The sequence below is a fragment of the Phacochoerus africanus genome, chromosome 14, assembly GCF_016906955.1.
Source record: "Phacochoerus africanus isolate WHEZ1 chromosome 14, ROS_Pafr_v1, whole genome shotgun sequence".
NCBI lineage: Eukaryota > Metazoa > Chordata > Mammalia > Artiodactyla > Suidae > Phacochoerus > Phacochoerus africanus.
In genome coordinates this window covers 36857632-36876070 of record NC_062557.1, presented here as the reverse complement: position 1 = coordinate 36876070, position 18439 = coordinate 36857632, and the positions used below count along the sequence as shown (strand labels likewise).

Genomic DNA, 18439 nt, shown 5'->3' with positions numbered 1-18439 from the left:
CCAGGCTAGGGGTCGAATCAGAGCTACAGCTGCCGGCCTACACCACAGCCACAGCAACGTGCGATCTGAGGCGCGTCTGCGACCTACACCACAGCTCACGGCAACGCCAGATCCTCAACCCACTGAGCGAGGCCAAGGGATCGAACCCTAGTCCTCATGAGTCCTGGTTGGGTTTGTTAACCACCGAGCCACAAAGGGACTCCCGTGTGTAGTAGGTCTCTTACTGCGTACTTTTTAGGGAGTACTTCCTACATGCTGAACATTTTGTGCCAGACATAGTTCCAACTGCTTATTTAAAGTATTCATGGAGGGTTCAAAAACTCAGATGCTCCGATGGCCAGGTTTAAGCCAGAGGGGCTATATATAGGAAATTACCTGCTTTACTGTCGCTACTCCCTTCCACGTTACCTTTGCAGAAATGCGGGCTTGGTGTTGCCAGACCTTCCATTTAGGCAAGAGAGACAGGAAATCCACATTTTTATGGATGTTAACTGATTTTTTTAAAAAACGGTCCAGACCAAATAAAAGTTTGTGACTTTTGCATTATATACTCAACCCCATTTCATCCTCATGGCATCCCCACAAGATGGGGATAATTATTTGTAGTTTCCCACTTTCATCTGCGCCAATAAGTGACACAAGTAGAGTTCTAGCCCAGGTCCATCTCCCTCCAAAAAACTGGGATGCTACTCTGTTCTCTCTTCCCCTAGATTCAGGGGAATGGCGCTGGGGAGAGTTTTGGCAGAAAAGTGCTGCTTGGGTAAAGCCAGGCCCTTGGTAAAATTACCACATCATGTAGGACTGTCCTGAAGGAGGTCCCCTTCTGGAGAACAGTTATGCGTGGCCGTGGGGGGAGCTGATGATAACGTGAAGCTGTTGGTGACCATACAGAAGCTCTGTTGCCTTTGGTGCAGATTTATCATTTCGGCATCCTGGTACTTCTAGATAAGCTACGCTAATACTCTAAATTATTCATAGAGTTCTCCGTTTCTCAAAGAGTGGCAAAATATTAGTGGCAATTTTACAAGGCCCAGCCTTGCCGGAGACAGAGGCGAAACCAGTAGTATTCAGGGTCTTTGGTTAAAATTCTGAAATGAACTTTGTGGCCTGAAGGAGTTAGCACACCTCCACAAACCTGCCTTCAGCTGGTAAGATCAGGCCTATTATTATTATATACAGCTGTAAAAAGCTGGTTACATAGCATAAATTGCATTGAAACACTTAGGCCGCAAGATTACTCAAGAAGAATTGTATGGCTTGTTCAGTCATATATTTTGATCTTTATTGCTAGTAGTTTATTCTCCTGAGAGTTGGGGATTAGCCTGGCTTTTAATGTAAAAAGTGTATCTATGAGGGTAAAAATATAAAATGAAAATAGATTTTTAATGGCAACTTGGGTTCTCCACATTGATTTTACATGCCTTTTTCATTCTGAACTTTTAAACAGTTTTGAGAAACATATGAGAGATTTGTGAACAGGGGCAAGAGAGGGTCAAATGTATCAAATCCTTGGATTCCAGCAAATGTAGGATTTGTGGAAGAGCAGAGAAGCACACATGTGTTGGGAATGTAAATTAAAATAAAACCCCACTTTGTGGAGACCTCGAAAAGGGAGCGTACCGCGTCATGGCAAATGTCTGAGGCGTTTGTCTCCTTAATAAATTAACCAAATATTAAAATAAACATTCCTTTTTATCAGTCTGCATTTTTTCCTCTCTGGATGAAAGTGTTTCGGGAAAAATCATAAAAGAATCCATGGTAGCTCAGAGAGGTTAAACTCAACAGTTGTTTTCTTTGAAGTCCCTGGCCATGAGGTTAATTGCCAAAACTGCTTGTGGAAAAGGTGGTAACAATTTAACAAGACTGTACAACTGCAGAGACTTAGATGAATATCAGGTGTTTGCAGATGTTTTTTCCTAACAGGAAAGGGGGTTGGGGAGGAGAGGAGGAACAGAATGAGAAACAGGGCAAGCGAGAGGCCTGAAGAAAGTCCCAGCTAAACAGCCAATAATTCTTTGTTTGCTTAGCCAATCATCCTGTAATTGGCTGGGAGGTTAATAGGCGTCTATTGATTGGTCAGGAGCACTGCTTACTCTGGCTGTTTTTACTGTATGCTCCCAGACAGCAGGCTGCAATTACTGGAGCTCTCATTCCCACTCTTGAGGGCCATTGCTGCTCTGATTTATGAAACCTGATCAGGTTGCTCTTGGCAGTTTATGTTTTAAGTGTTGCCTTCTGGGTCTTTGCTGCTTATGGGTCAGTGTGCTATTTCTCATCATTTATTGTGGTCATTTGAATAGGTAAGCTTATTTATGACCTAGTGAAGTAGGAATACATTAAAATTAATAACCGCCACCCACGTGGACTGAAAAGTGGGAACAATCCTGGGAGCTGTGTGAGAGAACCCTTCCTGCCCTAGAAGTAGCAATTCTGCTCCCGGCACAGGGTTCCCGGTAGAGCACCAGGCAAAACAAGGCAGCCCTTTCTGGATCTGCCTTCCACAGACAGGTTCCTGACCTCTCCCCATTCATTTGCCCTCGTGGATCACACTTGGATTTGCTTTTGGAAGACTTCTAATAACTGGATTCGGGGGCTGTTGTTTTAGAGTTAAGGAAACTGAGGCCAGGTTTCAAAGGGCTTGCACCCTCCAGACCGCCTCTGAAACACGTGACAGGGCTCTTCTGTCTTAACCCATCCTGACCCGGTCCTGACCCGAGCATTACTAATAAGGTACTTACCTCATCGTTTCATTTCTCACTGGCTAAACTGGACTATAAATCCTTCCTTTACTCAAGATCTTGGTTTTCCACCCCTTGCTCAAACCTTCTTTTATAGTGCAGCATTCCCTGAGAGCCTGGTTGAAGGGGAGTAAATCTTGACTGATGATAAAGCCCTCAGCCATGGGTTTTGGTGTAGCCACGTGCAGACGACTGGATGCCCCCTGCACTGCCAGCTTGTCACTTAAGGCTGTAATGACCAAGCTACCCCTGCTGCCATGCCTTCCTCCTGGCCCTCCTACTTCTTTAATTTTAGTACTACTGTTACGAAACTATGAAACTTGTCAAGGGCTTCTGCAGGTCCTCTCCTTGCTTCTAAAGAGCTCCCTTATGTGGCATCCATGTTTTTTTGTTTTTGTTTTTTGTCTTGCTGTCTTTTCTAGAGCCGCACCTGCAGCATGTGGAGGTTCCCAGGCTAGGGGTCGAATCGGAGCTGTAGCCGCCAGCCTACACCAGAGCCACAGCAACACTAGATCCGAGCCTCATCTGCAACCTACACCACAGCTCATGGCAACGCCAGCTCCTTAACCCACTGAGCGAGGCCAGGGATCGAACCTGCAACCTCATAGTTCCTAGTCGGATTCGTTAACCACTTCGCCATGACAGGAACTCCCACATCCATGTTTTGAATGACTGCCCTGTTCTGGGCGCTCTTGGAAGTACTGTGCATATGTGATGATCATAGACCACAGCTTTCCATGCTGAGCGCGCTCCTGCAACCATGACGAGCGATGCTGAAACCCAGCAAACTTTCTCCAAGAAGCGTGGCAGGCACTGGCCCCACAGAGTGATTTCTGAAGAAGGGCAAGGATCCTCTGGATGCCCTTGGAAGAGTTGGAAGAGTTGGAAAGCAACTATTGCTACCAAAATGTTATGCTGTTAGAAAGTGTTAATCTGACCGCTCAGTGTGGCAATTACTTGTATAACTTCTAATAACTGGATTTGGTGGCTGACACTGTAGAGTTAAGGAAACTGAGGCCACATTTAAGGAAAGCAAAATGCTAGTGGCTAGCTATCCCCTGGGCTAGTCTGCCACCAGTTCTACTAGACTTTAAGAATATCACCCCAGCCTTTTTCCCTGGTTCGTGTCTAGGCAAAATTACCTTTGCTCTCTGTTTTCCTGCTATGGTATGGCTTTTACTGTGTCTATCAGAGGGAACGAGATGATGCTATGTGCTTAAAAGGTCTGACCTCACCAACCACCCCCCCCACCCCCCGTAATGTGACAGCTCTTATTTACTTAAGTTGGAATTCATGAGAGAAAGTAGCTTGGTGTTTTTAGCCAGACTACATGTTCTTTATCCTTTGCTTTTACCATAATCCCCAAATCTCAGAGCCCCAGAGAAAGGTCCCTGAAATGCATTCTTTGTGCCTATATATGCCTTTAGAATCCTTGTTTTGGCTTATCCTTTTTTGCTAAACTTCACTAGTCCACTTCATTATCAACTTCCATATCAGAACTCCACAGCATTAATGATTCTTTAGTGACATGGGGACGTCTGCTCTTCTGCCTTCCCATAGGCGGGTAGAACCCGCTACTGTTTCCCAAAGGAATTAACTAACAGCCAACACCAGAAATTTCAGAATAGCCCGTGTTCTGAAACCAGCTGGTTTAAAGGGTTCATCACTTAAGGATCCCTTCACTGGTGATACAGGAATTATGAGAAAGGAGAATAAACAGACAGCAGTCTTTTTTTTTTTTTTTTTTTTTAAGCGGAGGGAAGCAAAAGCTAAGTAAGCGTGGTGTTCATCCCCCAGGACCACTTGGTTCTCTTGAAGGACTTTTCCTGTAGATCATTTGTCACACTGCCGCCCTTCAGTTTTGTTTTGTTTTCCTTTGTTTTGAACCAGCTAACGTCCTTTGCTGGCTGAGCATGTATGGGGAGGAAAGGGAGAGGGTGGAGGGAGGGAGGGAGGAAGGACGGAAGGACAGAAAGACGGAAGGAAGGAAGGAGAATCCATGTAATGAAGCAGAAATTGTGAACTGAGAGTTGGAAGCCAGTGCAGTCTTTGGAGACAGAACTATTTATAAAACTTTGGGCGCTGACTCAGCCATGACACATTCACCTTTTTGGGAAAACGCGGAGATTTTTTGGCAAAACGCCGTGATTTTGTTTTCAATAGTTCCGGGACACAACTGCCACCACAGACTTTCACATTCTTGCAAACTGAAACATGACTTGGGTTCATCACCAGAGTATTTATTATTTAATGTGTCTAATATCAAAGAGGAACACAAGCTATTGTGATGAAGTTACTGGCAGTACATGTAATTTTATTTTTAAAATGTAAACTGGAAGTGGACTCTTGATTGAATGCAACTGGTTTTTCTTTTTCTTTTTCTTTTCTTTTCTAATGTTGGCTTGCAAAAGGCAAAAGAAATCATTTCAGAAATGGGTTCCTGTCTGCACTTTTCCTTGAAATTGTCTTTTGAATGTGGAATAGTGACCAGTGATCAATACTGAGACTTTCTAATGAGGCATCTCATGGCGTCATGGAAGATTTATGCATGGTTTCCTCATGTGACAATTCCTCAACAAACTCCTTTTACTACACAATGAAAAAAAAAAAGTGAGAAACACTTACATATGATAAAAAATGTTCCTGCAGCCTAGGGCATAAAGAAACTTTAACAGAGAGTAAAAAATTAATAAACATAGAGAATGTTATCAGAGACAAGTAGTAGCGGTCCAACTAAATTGATATCTTTATAGGAAGACTTGAAGTGGGCTTATATGTATCTACATCCTGAAGCTTTGGTGACATCATTAAATATTTATGCTTTTATTCTTTGGTTTATTGCATGATCAACAGATGTGAGCATTTGTGTTCAGACATGGATAATTCACACGTAGAGCTTACTGTTCTCTAGTCAAACTTAAACTATAGGTTGAGTGGTGGCAAAAAAAAAAAAAGTGAGACATTTAACTTGAACCTTAAATTAAATTTGCCACCCCGTGCTGAGGTTTTACATCTGTCTAGGGACAAACACTTCTGGTATTTGTCAATACGCAAAAGAAAAACACTTGGCTTTCAGATAACAGGCATTTAGTGAACTGGCGACAGTCATGCAAGCGAGAATGTTCAAATGACTTCAGCTCTTTCTAGCTTCATTTTGTCAGGCTGGCAGATCACATATGGCATTATGGAAATCAGCAAATGAAAACCACATTGATCAGCATTGGGAACAAATGCAAAAAAGGTGGTCTTGAGGAGGAGCCGAGGAGAAGAATGCTTTCCTGGTCAACCCGATAGGCCCTTGTTAAGGCCTTTTAATCATTTATTAACGTAACCCTCCCTCTTCCCTTTCCACTCAGATTACCTCAGCCACAGAGCATCCTGCTCCATTTATCTTTTAATGTTTCCTTTATTTAATTTATTTTTAAGCTCCAAGTTATGCTCTTATTTCGGAATTGAGTTTTACTTTTCATGGGATTGTTTTAAGTGACTTAAGTGACTTTTCCCAACAAGCTCACCAGGCATTCAAGGGAAGAAAAGCATTTGCTGAGATTCACCTATCAGCAAATAATTCACTTGGTATGCACTACAACCAAAAGCAGAGAGACAGAGGCAGTCAACCAGACACATTAAAAGAGGGAGAGAGAGCGAGAGAGTGCGCAAAATCCGAGTGATTCCTGGAGCTAATTCTCTAGTTAAGATTTGGGTCATTGTTTCCCTGTTAAAGTCCCGTCCCCACGCCACCCCCCACCCCCCACCTCCTGCCCCCCGAGTCTGGAATTTAGCTTGGTACAATTGCTTCAGGTCTAAAGCTTTCCTTTTTCACCCTGTAACTAAAGTAGGAACCTTGGAGTTGTCTTTCATCTTGTTACTTCGGGCGTCATCTTTGGTCTGCCTAAATGAGAGAAATGGAAGCCTGGGGTTTGGGGAGGATTCTTTGGCCTCGCGTGTCCTCACCTGAAACGCATCTTGGGTTTGTAGCTTTGCTGCTTTCCTCACTCACATTCAAACCTAGGTTTGACCCGGCTGGCTTCTCTCCCCGCCTCTCCCCTCCCTCCCCCTCTCCGCCCCTCCCGCTCCTGCCTCCCCTGACATTTTTATGTGCAGGTTCATCATTTAGTAAGAAATGTCAAAGGTGTTTTTTCATATGGAACTGTGTTCTTTCCTAGTTGATGAGTAACTCGTGGATGTGATCTTTTGGAATACTAATTGGCATATGACAATAATTGTTTTCTATCCCACGTTGGGGCATAAATCACTCCTAAAAAAAAGACTGACACACAGGAAACCTGGAATATAGATTTAACTTAAGGCCCTGAAATGGGTGCATACACACCGACTTGATGATGGACTCTTTCGGGAGTTATTTAGCTAATTGTCAAAACTGAATGTTTTTATACTTTTTCCCCTTTTGAAACCACCTTTAAAAAAAAAAAAAAACTTTGTCAACATTAAACAGTTGAGGTATGACTTTCCTATCAATTTAACATTGACTTCTGAGATATGCATTAAAAAATAAAACCTCAAATGGAGTTAATCTGACTGTTGTGGGTGGTCAAATCATGGAACTTTTCTTTTCATTCTGGACTCCTCCTTGCCCGTGGCCATTTGGGCATGATAATTTTTATATTTGCTTCCCTGTGTTTCCTTTGCTTGCCTAGGCATTTTGAGGGAATCTCTCTGATTGATTTGGCTATCAGAAGAGGCTCAGCGTGGAGATCTAATTTATCTAAATAGAATCAGGAATTTTATTTTATTTTGGTTCTCCCCTGGGACTCCAAAGATATATTCAATAGTGGATCTGAAAAACCCATGTATAAAATCTAGTCGAGGTTTTTCCTCTTCTTGCATACTCATTCATTTCTAAGTGCTTTTCCTCTTAGACTCGCATTACTGTCCCACGTTCCTTTCTGGGCTCTACATCAAACAGTGTAGGAATTACAGCAGGAGTGCTGTCTGTGGAAGACTCACTCCCCTCGTTTGTTGCCGAAGAGCAGAACATTCAACAGTGAGTGGACTATGCAGAATCGCTCTCCCTCTCCGGCTTTCCCCCACCCTCTCTGCCTCCCTCCCCCCCCCCCTTTTCTTTTTCCCACTCTTCCCTCTCCTTCTCTTCCTCTCTTTCTCTCTCTCCCCATTCCCAATGGGAGTGTTGTTTATAGAGCATTATAATTTATAACTGAAGAGAGTGGATTTAATTTCAGTGGAGAGGCTCGCCAGCAGGGCGCCAGCCTGCAATCATATGAATCAGCAAGCTGCAAACTCTATTGAATGGAAAGTATTATCGCTGGCCACAAACGGACACTGTTTCTCCTAAACAACTCCCTTGGTGCAGGAAGACCTTGTCTTCATTCATCTATTTTACATATCTACTTCTGTTTTAATTTTGCCATTTCCTTAAAGCGTTTTCTCTTTAGATTGCAACTTTTCTCTACCTTATTTCCTGACCCACCATTGGAACCGTCTCTTGTATATTTCTGGCTGATTTGATATTTCTTCTATCTCCATCCTCACCATGGATGACTTGAGTTTTCCCTTCTCTTCTCCTTCCCGCATAAAAGTCTTTTTTTTTTTTTTAATGGGAGCTGTTAAACATGCAAACAAGACTGTAATGAACCATTAGCATTAATATTGTAAAGGGCCAGTCAATTGCAGTCACCTAAAGTTTTATTTAATCATGGATATTTTGTTTATACTCAGATATTTTTTAATTTATTTTCTTGCCTTTCGAACATCTGGGAGGTGATTTCTTATTCTTTACCTGACCCGTCAAATCTCTTGCAATGTTAGTACCTACCTGTGCCTTTATGCCAGGTTTTTTAAGTGCTTCGGTCACTTTTTAGAAAGAGTGCTAGAACATGTACATGGTTTTTTGCGGTTGGAATTTTGTTTTAATCCAACATCGGCTGCTTTCATGTAGTTAAGCTGAATCTCTGAATCATTCTGGAAAATCAGGTTGGACCTACAAGGCTGGTACCTTTTTCAAAAGTATTTTTACTGAATTCATATAGCTACTATAATTGTTGATCATTTTGGTAATGAATCTGTAGCTGAGATTAGACAGATTGCATTAATATTGCATCAAATATCAGGCTATCTTCATCCAGACTTTTAAATAATTTCAACACTCATGTCTTAACAATGAAATTCAAGTTGCACTAATGGCCTGATTCTGCTGTTTGCTTAAAGAGAGCTATTCCTTCCTTACATGAGGCAGTAAGGAAGCTCCACCAGAGGAATTCTATTTAGACATCAGTGGAAAAGCCAGACTTGTCTGGTTACATTTGTTTAAAATAAAAGTCTTATATGTTTAGAAAATACTAACAGATACAAAAGTTAGCAAATAATGAAAGTGCTGAAAGCTCAGAAAACTAAAATGGAGTTCACATGTTTTACTGTCAAAAATGTATTTTCTTGTAGGCATATAAGAGGAAATTATCGATACATCGGCTTGCATATTTTCTTGACACCGTGTAACATCCACAAATCAAAATATCTGTAACCATAATTTTTATCATTTAAAGCACAAACTTATGAATCCATACGTATTCATAAATTTTCTCCTCTAAAGCCTGAGCATGGAGTTATAGTCCTCACTGTCTCAGCTAGGATTTTTTTTTTTTTAACCTTTGATTACTCAATAAGAATTACACATAGGAACAGAAAATCAATATGTTTCCCTCTGCTTATTTTCAAAATTGAACGTTGCTCTGTATTAATATCAGAGAAGGTATACCCAGCGTCAGCTTAGGGAGGTTCCGTTTGGTTTAGTTTTAAATTCCTCGTGGTGGTAGCTGTCAACCTCTAATAGCAATGAACTATCAACAAAAGAGAAATTTCTTATCACGCCGTTTTTAATTCCAAGAAGTGGTATGTGAAGTGAGGAAGAAAATTGTGAGGTGATCATAGGTGAATGTATTTCTAAATCCTTTTTATTCCTGACTTAAAATCAGTTGGTAAGCCTGATCATGATATGTGGATTATTTTTTTTGCTGTTGTTGAATTAAGATCAGAAAAAGTACAGTCAGCTGTGAAATGAATATACAGAGATGTATATATTTTTAACATCCTTGAGGAGGTGGGAGGGCTGCAGTGCAGTGCACACATTTGGGTGAGGTTGAAATGAGTCAACAATAGTGAAAAGGCCCTTAGCTTCATCGTTTCTTTTCAGAGACAGGGAAAGGGAAGGCCTTTGTCTTTTCATTTGAGTGGTCTGGCCTTAGTTTTTGTTTTGTGTGTTGTATCTTTACCTAAAAGATGCCCCCGTCTGGTTTATTCGTGCTTTATTCTGATTGATTCCTATTTAAAAAGAAAAATTCTACCATAAGAACTCTCAAAACCCAATCCTAGAAGAGATAAGTTCTGTTTACCTGTATATTGCATGCAGTGTATGAGTTGCTTTAAATTAGCACCTGTTGTTAAATTAACTCCTTTGAGAATTTTCTGCAGTTGAAGAAAAAAAACATGGTAGTTATCTATGATTCAAATAAAGAATATATTGAAAATAGAATCATCTATAAATAATTTGCCCCAAATCTTTAAATCCTACTAGGATCCAAATGGAAATTAAATGCAAGCAAGTACTGTTCACTAAAAATTTGGTTTTGGTGGTCTAAAGCAGGGTTGTGGTTTCTTGTTTAGTTTTGCACGATTATTGCATGTTATAGTGGCCTGACTTCTTAACAAATTATCTGATTCCTTGATCAGAAAACCTTTATAACATAGTCTGAAATTAAAAAAAAAAAAAATGTTACGAGGTGACCTTGTAGAAGTCCCTGTCCTGATTGTATAGGGAATGTGTTTCATTTATGTAATTGCGCTTGGCTTCCTGGATTGTTCGGATCCAAAGTTTTCCATGCGTTGCTTTCATGAAACGAGTTCGGCCATCGAAGCCGACAGCTCCGTTTCCCCTCCCTGTAACTCTGCTTCTGGACCGTGTGCTTGGCCGACTTAGCAAAGCTTAGAAGTCAGCTGCATCTGGGGGAAGCCAACTCTGCTTTGACTGGGAGCAATTGAGAAGACCATTTGTTTTCTTTTCTAAATATCACAAAAGTTTTATTTTCCATTCACTGGGGCTCTTTTTTTTTTTTTTTTTTCTTGCTTTGGGCTAAGTGTTTACCAGTTTTTCTAACATCTATACATACTTCCAAAGTATACAAAAGGTCACGGCCTTATTACTGATTGTAGTGGATAACACTGCGGTAGCTCTAGTTAAAACTGTGACCTTGGTGGGGGGAAGGGCAAGACCCTCCTAGTGGCTGCTTTCCTCACTTTTTGGAGCTTTGATGTGCTCCTGCAACTGATATAAATGGGGGGGGGGCGGTGTTCAGGGAGAAGCAGCTGCTGGCAGCGACAGATTAAAATATTTCTGACCCGCAAAAGTAACCAAATGCCCATATTTCTTCATTTAACATAATTAATACCTTGTATTTCCAATGACTTTGATGAAGTGGCCTTCCTCCTCCCACCCCACCCCCCTTCCCTCTGTCAACTTCGGGAAGACTGCTAGGGATCTATAGTTAAAATACTCTCTAGATGATGAAGGATAGCGTGTCTTGAAAAAGCTCACATCAAAAGTCTCAATGAGGTTGCTGCCTAGCAGGAAACGTATAACCACATTAAAATGGCAAAGTTATTTCATTTTTAGGGTACTGTATTTCAGCACCCAGGGTTGCAATCTAAGAGCAACATGAAACACTTGGGATTGGCTGCCAAGTAAATCCACATTTTGGTATAAATGTATAATTACAGGAAATATATGAAAAGAAAAGTGTTAAGCAGTTCTTATCAAATTTTGTTAAAGAGGAATTCGGTGCCTTTGGAATTGAGAAAAAACCTGGCATGGATTTTGGTCACGTTGCAAGGCCTACTTGTTGCATTTAATTTAAAGCAGTTGTTCTTATATCATTATCACTGAGCCCAGTGCTTTGCAATTCTTTTACAAGACAGAGACAGGGGCACCAAGTATGCCTATAGGTTTAAGCAGTATTTGATCAATAGTGTGATTGTATTCTTTTTTTTTTTTTTCCTTTTGCACCTCGGTATACCTATTTCTGAGTGAAAACACAGATGATGTCTTTATTTTAAACAACCTAGCAATGGTTGAACCAGCCATCTGGAAAGGTGATGTCAGCTGAGGGCAAGGGCGGTTGCTGGTTGAGAGTAGTCCTCTGCTTCTTCCCGTGATGCACACGCGCACACACACACACACGTGTACACACACACACACACCAGCCTCCACAAACCCAGTTTCTTGGTGCCTGAGTTGCTGTTGGGTTGGTTGAACTCATTCTCCTCAGCTGATATTTAACTAGTAGCTTGGGCTGGAAAAGTATTAGAACTTCCTTCTGTGGCCTTCATAAACATGATTGCTGGCCCAAGATGAGCAGCCCTGATCTGCTATGATGGACAGAATTCAATTATATCACTCTCTCCCTCTCTCAGAGGGGGAAAAAAGCACACATTTAATGCCATCGCTAAATTGGATTCCTTCTACTAAGAAATCCTAAATTTGTGCTTAATAACCAGATAAATGTAGAGCTGATTTGCATTGAAAGGCTGATTGTAGATTTGGTTCATAGCATACAACCTTTGGTGTGTATGTGGATGGGTTGACTCCCCCAGTTGATCTATATGTATCCTGGTCCTTAAAGTAAAAGTGGAAGACCTCTCATTGGAAAATATTTTGGGTAAGTAAACTCATAGTGACTGCAGTGTGGACAGAGTCGCTCTTTTTACAGGAATATGTGTGGTTTGGGAAGATTTTGATTCCTTATGGGATGGAGGTAGGTACAGAATCATTTCATGAGGGTGGGCTTGCAGGGGAACTAGAGAAGTGCTCCAGGGTTTTGTTGGTTGTTTTTTGGGGGGGCTGGGGTTGTCGTTTATTTGTTTTTATTCCCAGCAAAGACATGCTTCAAATGCACTTGCCTCCACACAGAAAGAATTTTCTCCTATTATATGGCGATAGAGAGAGGACAGATATGTGTACCATATTTTACCTGGAGAGGCCTTGACAGATTTCCTCACTACCTTTTTTTCATGCTCTTTTATAGCAGCAAGCCCAAGATGATCCCGGTACTAAACCTTATTGGTATGGGTCACTGACTTTTTTTGGACTCTGCATTTATTTTAGCAGACTTCTCTGATAGCTTTTTGCAGTTTTCAGCTTTTCGTTGTTGAAAACAAAATAATAAGTAAACCAGCTCAGGGAGGCAGTTCTCTTTCTGAAACCACCTCCACGTCACAGTGCCCTCCTTGGGGAGGGCTCTGGCTCTCTAGCCCAGGCTGGAACCTGAGGAGCCACTCCCGATGGAATGAGAGAGCAGGGGGTATTATTTACCTTCGTACGGTCTTATTATTTGAGACAGTCAAGGAGATCACCATGCTATCAGAATTTTTTCCTTAGAAGACTACATACACACGTATCTTGTTCGCGTTGTATACATAGGTCTGTAAGGTGGGTCTTTCTTTGTGAAAGATCAGCGCAACGTTTTTATGCACATTCAGCGAGCTTTGGTTGAACACCTCTTGTGCGCTATGATAGTGAACACTTAGAATGTATTTACGACCAGAGTAGGTGATGTTCTTCTGTTTTATGAGGGAAGCACTGCAACAGACATGATAAATACTATCGGATTAGACATTTCTTCTCCACTAAAATTTCGGGGATCAGCGTTTCTTAACTCTCAGGCAACAGGATGGTTTCTTTTGACACGACCCCAAGACATTTTAGGTTTGAAGAAATAACTCCAGTACATTGTTCCAATGCAGAGTGGCTCAGATTCTATATTAGTTTAGCTTAAAGTTTTCATTCCTTTCTGGAATGTCAGTGAAGGAATGGCAGTATTCCATTTATTCAGGAGTCAGAGGAAAAACAAACAAACAAAATTCAAACAATCCAGAGACTTCATTGAAGTGACCATATTGTTGGTCCCTGAAATCAGTGATAGAGGCATGACTTTTTTTGGCAGATGGGAGGTGTTGATATTGGAAAATTTATAAAAAGCCTTAAGAGAAAGCAATGAAAGTACCATGGGATACTGTGTATAGTGATTCTGAAACAGTGGCAACATATTGAATTGTCTTCTTAACCATTAAAGAAAGACGAAATCATGTATTAGTAAAAAATTAGTTTTTGTATTAAACATGTATTAAACATGCTCCAAAAGTTAGTATCTGTATGTGATAGCTAGGGTACCTCTTCATTAATAGGAATGTTCTATTAACCCCAACATAGAATTTCCTGGGTAGACCACTTTCCTGGTCTATTAGGAAAAACCTGAACCAAACAGGCCCTACATGGGTATTCAGATGAAAAGGTATTGAACCCTAGTTCAATACCTCCATTTAGGTGTCATCCAGGGAGGAGAGGCTAAGCAGGCCTCCTGGGGTACTACCTGCAGCCACAGTTTCTGCTTGTTAGAGTCTAACTCCTTTTGATGCCCCCGTCTTATAGTTTCTTCAGTTATATGATATGTTCCAAAGAAAGCCAAGAGCCCAGAGTACTTAGAGGCTTCTCTCTCAAAGGACACCCTGGGATCCAGAGAAATTAAACCCACCTAAGCACCTAGATGCACTCTAGAAAATAGCCGCCCTGCTGCTCATCATTATTTAGCTTGGCCATACCTACTCCAAGACTGTTAGGGAGTTCCCACTGTGGTGTGGTGGGTTAATAACTTGACTTGTCTCTGTGGAGGCACTGATTCGATCTCTGGCCTGGCACAGTGGGTCAAGGATCTGGTGTTGCCGCAGCGCTGGTGGTACAGGTTGCAGCTGCGGCTCAGATTTGATCGCTGGCCCAGGAACTTCCATATGCTGTGAGTGTGGCCGAAAAAGAAAATAGTAATTTGGAGTTCCTGTTGTAGCTTAGCAGGTTAAGGACCTGACACGTCTGTGAGGATGTGGGTTTGATCCCGGGTCTGGCTCAATGGGTTAATGAACTGGTATTTCTGTGTCTGTGCCATTGGCCTGCAGCTGCAGCTCCTAGCCCAGGAACTTCCATATGCCACAGGTGCAGCTATGGAAAGGAAAAAAAAAAAAAAGAAAAAAAAGTCAGCCCCTCTGTGGGCATTTGTGTGGTTTTTTAAAAATCCATTCTAATTTATAGAAAACTCTTCACTTATATCACTTATATTTCCTCGATTCTTTTTTTTTAATTGAAGTACAGTTTATTTGAAATGTTTCAGTCGTATAGCAAAGTGATTCAGTTACACATAGACATACACATATATATTCTTTTTTGGATTCTTTTCCATTAGCAAGATATTGAATATAGTTTCCCATGCTAAACAGCAGGCCCTTATTGTTGATCTATTTTATGTATAGTTCGGTGTGTCTGTTAATCCCAGATTCCTCATTTTGTCCCGCCTTTCCCCCTTTGGTAACCATAAATTTGTTTCCTTTGTCTATTTCTGTTTTGTAAATAAGTTCATTTGTATCATTTTTTTCAATTCCACATGAAAGTGATATCATGGTATTTATCTTTCTCTGACTTAATTCACTTAGTGTGATAATCTCTAGGTCCGTCCATGTTGCCCCATCCTCGATCCTTGCATGGATGCAGGAAAGAATTTTTTTTTTTTTAATAGTTAAGAAAACTGAGGCTTAGAGATGTTTAGGAATTTTACCTTTGTGTCCAAGTGTTAGAGCCCAGAGTCAAACTGAGGTCCTCTAAATCCACATACTGCCACCGTGTGATACTGCCCAATTCTTTGTAATGGTAATGATCATTGCTAAAGGAGGTAATTGCTACTTGAGTTTATCAATGAACAAAGGAAACCAAGTCTCATGATAAGTTTTCCCCATTATCACTAGCTCAGGAGATGTCCCTGCTCAATTCCTTTTCATCTTTGCAAAACAAAGCACCAGGAGCTCCTTTTGGCAGATTATCAACAAGCAAAAGTCTTGAGTTCCTTCCTGGCATAGTTTTGTCCTATAAAGAAGCTTTTATACCTGATGGCTTCATCAGCTTTCCCTCCCAACTCCTTCCAGTTAAAAGGCAACTTGCACCAGCCAGGGCCTCCAAATGCTAGGGGACAGCCCTCTGAGCATTTTCTTAGAGAACTGATTTATGTTGTGAATAGGTTGATGTTTATTGAATGCTGACTGTGTTCTTAGCAGTGTAGGAAATGAGAAAACTTTGTTCCTTTCTCAATTTAAGGATCTTTAGTTGGGAAGGATGAAGCGTAAATGCCATTTGAATTACTTAAAAGATGAAGAAATACCACAAGACATTCTGTGATCAATTACAAAATTAACTGATACAGATAGTAAATGCATTGCCTTCGGGGAAGAAAGAATCATAATCTTAGGATGTGTAATCCTACCACTTTAAGAGAAGGTAGAATTCAGCAAGATTAATAAACAAGCATAAATTTATACAGCTAGATATTGTCATATCTAGAATTCAGATTCAGATCTTCTTATTGCCAGTCTCTTGCTGGAACTACACTATCTCCCTAATCTGTAGTCACTTAGATATTTGAGAGAGAAATGTAATCTCACCATCAGGATTTTTAAATTTCCAACATGCTATAGTAGCTGTTTATCCAGCATCCTGCTGTGTCCTTGGCATAAAGTAGGAGGTCTCTCAAGTAGTTTACAGTCTACTGAGGTAGAAATATAAAGTTAAATGTCACAGAAGAGCTTTGCATGAATATAATGGCGAGGATACACGGTAGTGGGGGGAGAAATCGAGTTTATGGGGGCTAGGATTTCTTGTGGGGGATCCTTTTGAACATATAGCAGGGTTTGAAAGGGCATTCCAGACAAAAGGAGGCGCTCTGTTTTATTTTCTGCTTTTTTAGTGCTTTCACAATTAGTTCCTATTTGTCTTTACTCTCATCTCTGTTCCTCGTACTTATTTTTCACCATCCTAGCCACTTTTATGGGGGTTTTTTCTTCCTGCTGTAACCTACTTTTTGATATTGTTTGTTTTCTTTCCTCTCTGGTGTAATATGGCACTGCTTGTCTCTTGGTTCCAGAAATAATTTGATTTCCCCATTGGCTTTTGGGGGGGCGGGGGAGCACACCCATGGCATGTGGAAATTCCAGGGCCAGGGATCAAACCTTCAGCCACAGCGGTAACAATGCTGGATCCTTACCCTACTGACCCACCGCTGGCTTTTAGCATGCATTGGAAACAATGGAAGTTTATGCCCATTGACAGAATTCATCATAAGCTTATTTTATTTGCTGGTCAAGCTTGACTTTTCTTTTTTTTCTGATCTGTCTCTCTCTGTGTTCCTTCTGTTTCTCTAACTCTAGGCTTTTTTTTCTGTCCTTCACAGTTTCTCCCATGTAACTTCTACACTCTGGAAGATCATCTTGATGACTCTTAAGACGCTACCTCCATATCTGTTTCCATCTATCATGAGGAGCTGTCTTGTCCCTTGACCCTTTTCCATTTCTTCCTTCCCCTATGTTTTATATTTGGCATTTAATTACTGGGCTCCAAGTGGTTAGACATCCTTTTGTGTTTAAAAAGGTGCAATCAAATAAAAGTTAATTTCTTTTGAACAGCGACTTTGAATCATTAATGACTAGCCTGGAGATTAGGTCATAATTTTCTCACCTTATTCAAATATTTATCTCTGCTTTTTCTCCTGCCAAAGTCTAAAATTCCAAAGTGTCTTTCCTCAGTAATTTAATTAGGCCACAAGTTTGAGGCTTAATGATGGATCAAAAAATGTATGATATGCTTGAGAGATCAAGACAGCAAATTGATTGTTGTTGCAGCAAAGGTTGGCAAATGTGGGAGAGGGAGCAGGTACTGCCCTGTGCTGCAGGATCTGAGTCAATGATCAAGGTCAGCCTCAGTTCATTAACTTCTTTTGAGGGTTTACAGTCATTGTAAATATAACTGCTCATGCTTTATATTCTAATTACAATATCCTATGGTGTTACAATGACTTGTGTTCACTTCAGGTACATCCTAGAGTAATATAGGATGTTGAAAGGTACAGAGTAGCCTAAGCTGATTTCTGGTCATTTTACCTAGTTTCTCAGTGCCCACAAACAGAAAATCTCACCTCTCAAGATAATTAGTGTGGATAAAGATGCTCCCATCCACATAGGCACATTAGGCAGGGGCCCCTTCTTAACCTAATCACCTAAACCATCATGTCTTTTAAGAAGCTATACCCAAGTATTCTTATGGTGCTTTCGGCTAACACATTATTAAAAATTGGAATGTATTTCATGATAATTTTTAAGACCTCACAATCAAGAAGGGTGTTTTAGGGAGTTGCCGTCATGGCTCAGTGGTTAACGAATCCGACTAGGAACCACAAGGTTGCAGGTTCGTTCCCTGGCCTCGCTCAGTGTGAGCTGTGGTGTAGGTCACAGACGCAGCTTGGATTTGGCGTTGCTGTGGCTGTGGCTGTGGCTGTGGTGTAGGCTGGCGGCTACAGCTCCAATTAGATCCCTGGCCTGGGAACCTCCGTATGCTGCGGGTGCAGCCCTAGAAAAGACAAAAAAAGGGGGGGGGAGGTTTCTTCAACAGTTGTAATACCCAATTTCATTCCTGTGTTTAGACAGTATCATAAATTGTTCTAACCATAAATTGCTAATAAGCCTACTTTTAAGTGACTTTTAGAGTATTTTACTTGCCGCAAAATAGTAAATCACTTTAAGCTTAACGTTTTTTATGAAATCTAGAATGAAGATAACATTTTACGTGTCTGGTCCTTTGCACAGAAGTG

The 18439-nt window shown here is 41.0% G+C and overlaps 1 protein-coding gene across 11 annotated transcripts in view; it reads left to right on the top strand.

Annotated features, from left to right (window-relative positions):
• The window catches only part of BCAS3 (BCAS3 microtubule associated cell migration factor), a 580473-nt gene that overhangs the window by 354269 nt on the left and 207765 nt on the right, over nucleotides 1–18439 (top strand). Inside the window, exon 25 of one of the 11 annotated variants that reach the window (XM_047759075.1) lies at nucleotides 17027–17255. The exons of the other annotated variants lie outside the window; for them this stretch is intronic. Within the exon in view, the coding sequence (XP_047615031.1) occupies nucleotides 17027–17040 (14 nt within the window). The 3' untranslated portion in view covers nucleotides 17041–17255. Of the gene's footprint in view, nucleotides 1–17026; nucleotides 17256–18439 lie in introns of those variants that run through there. 11 annotated transcript variants of the gene reach the window in all.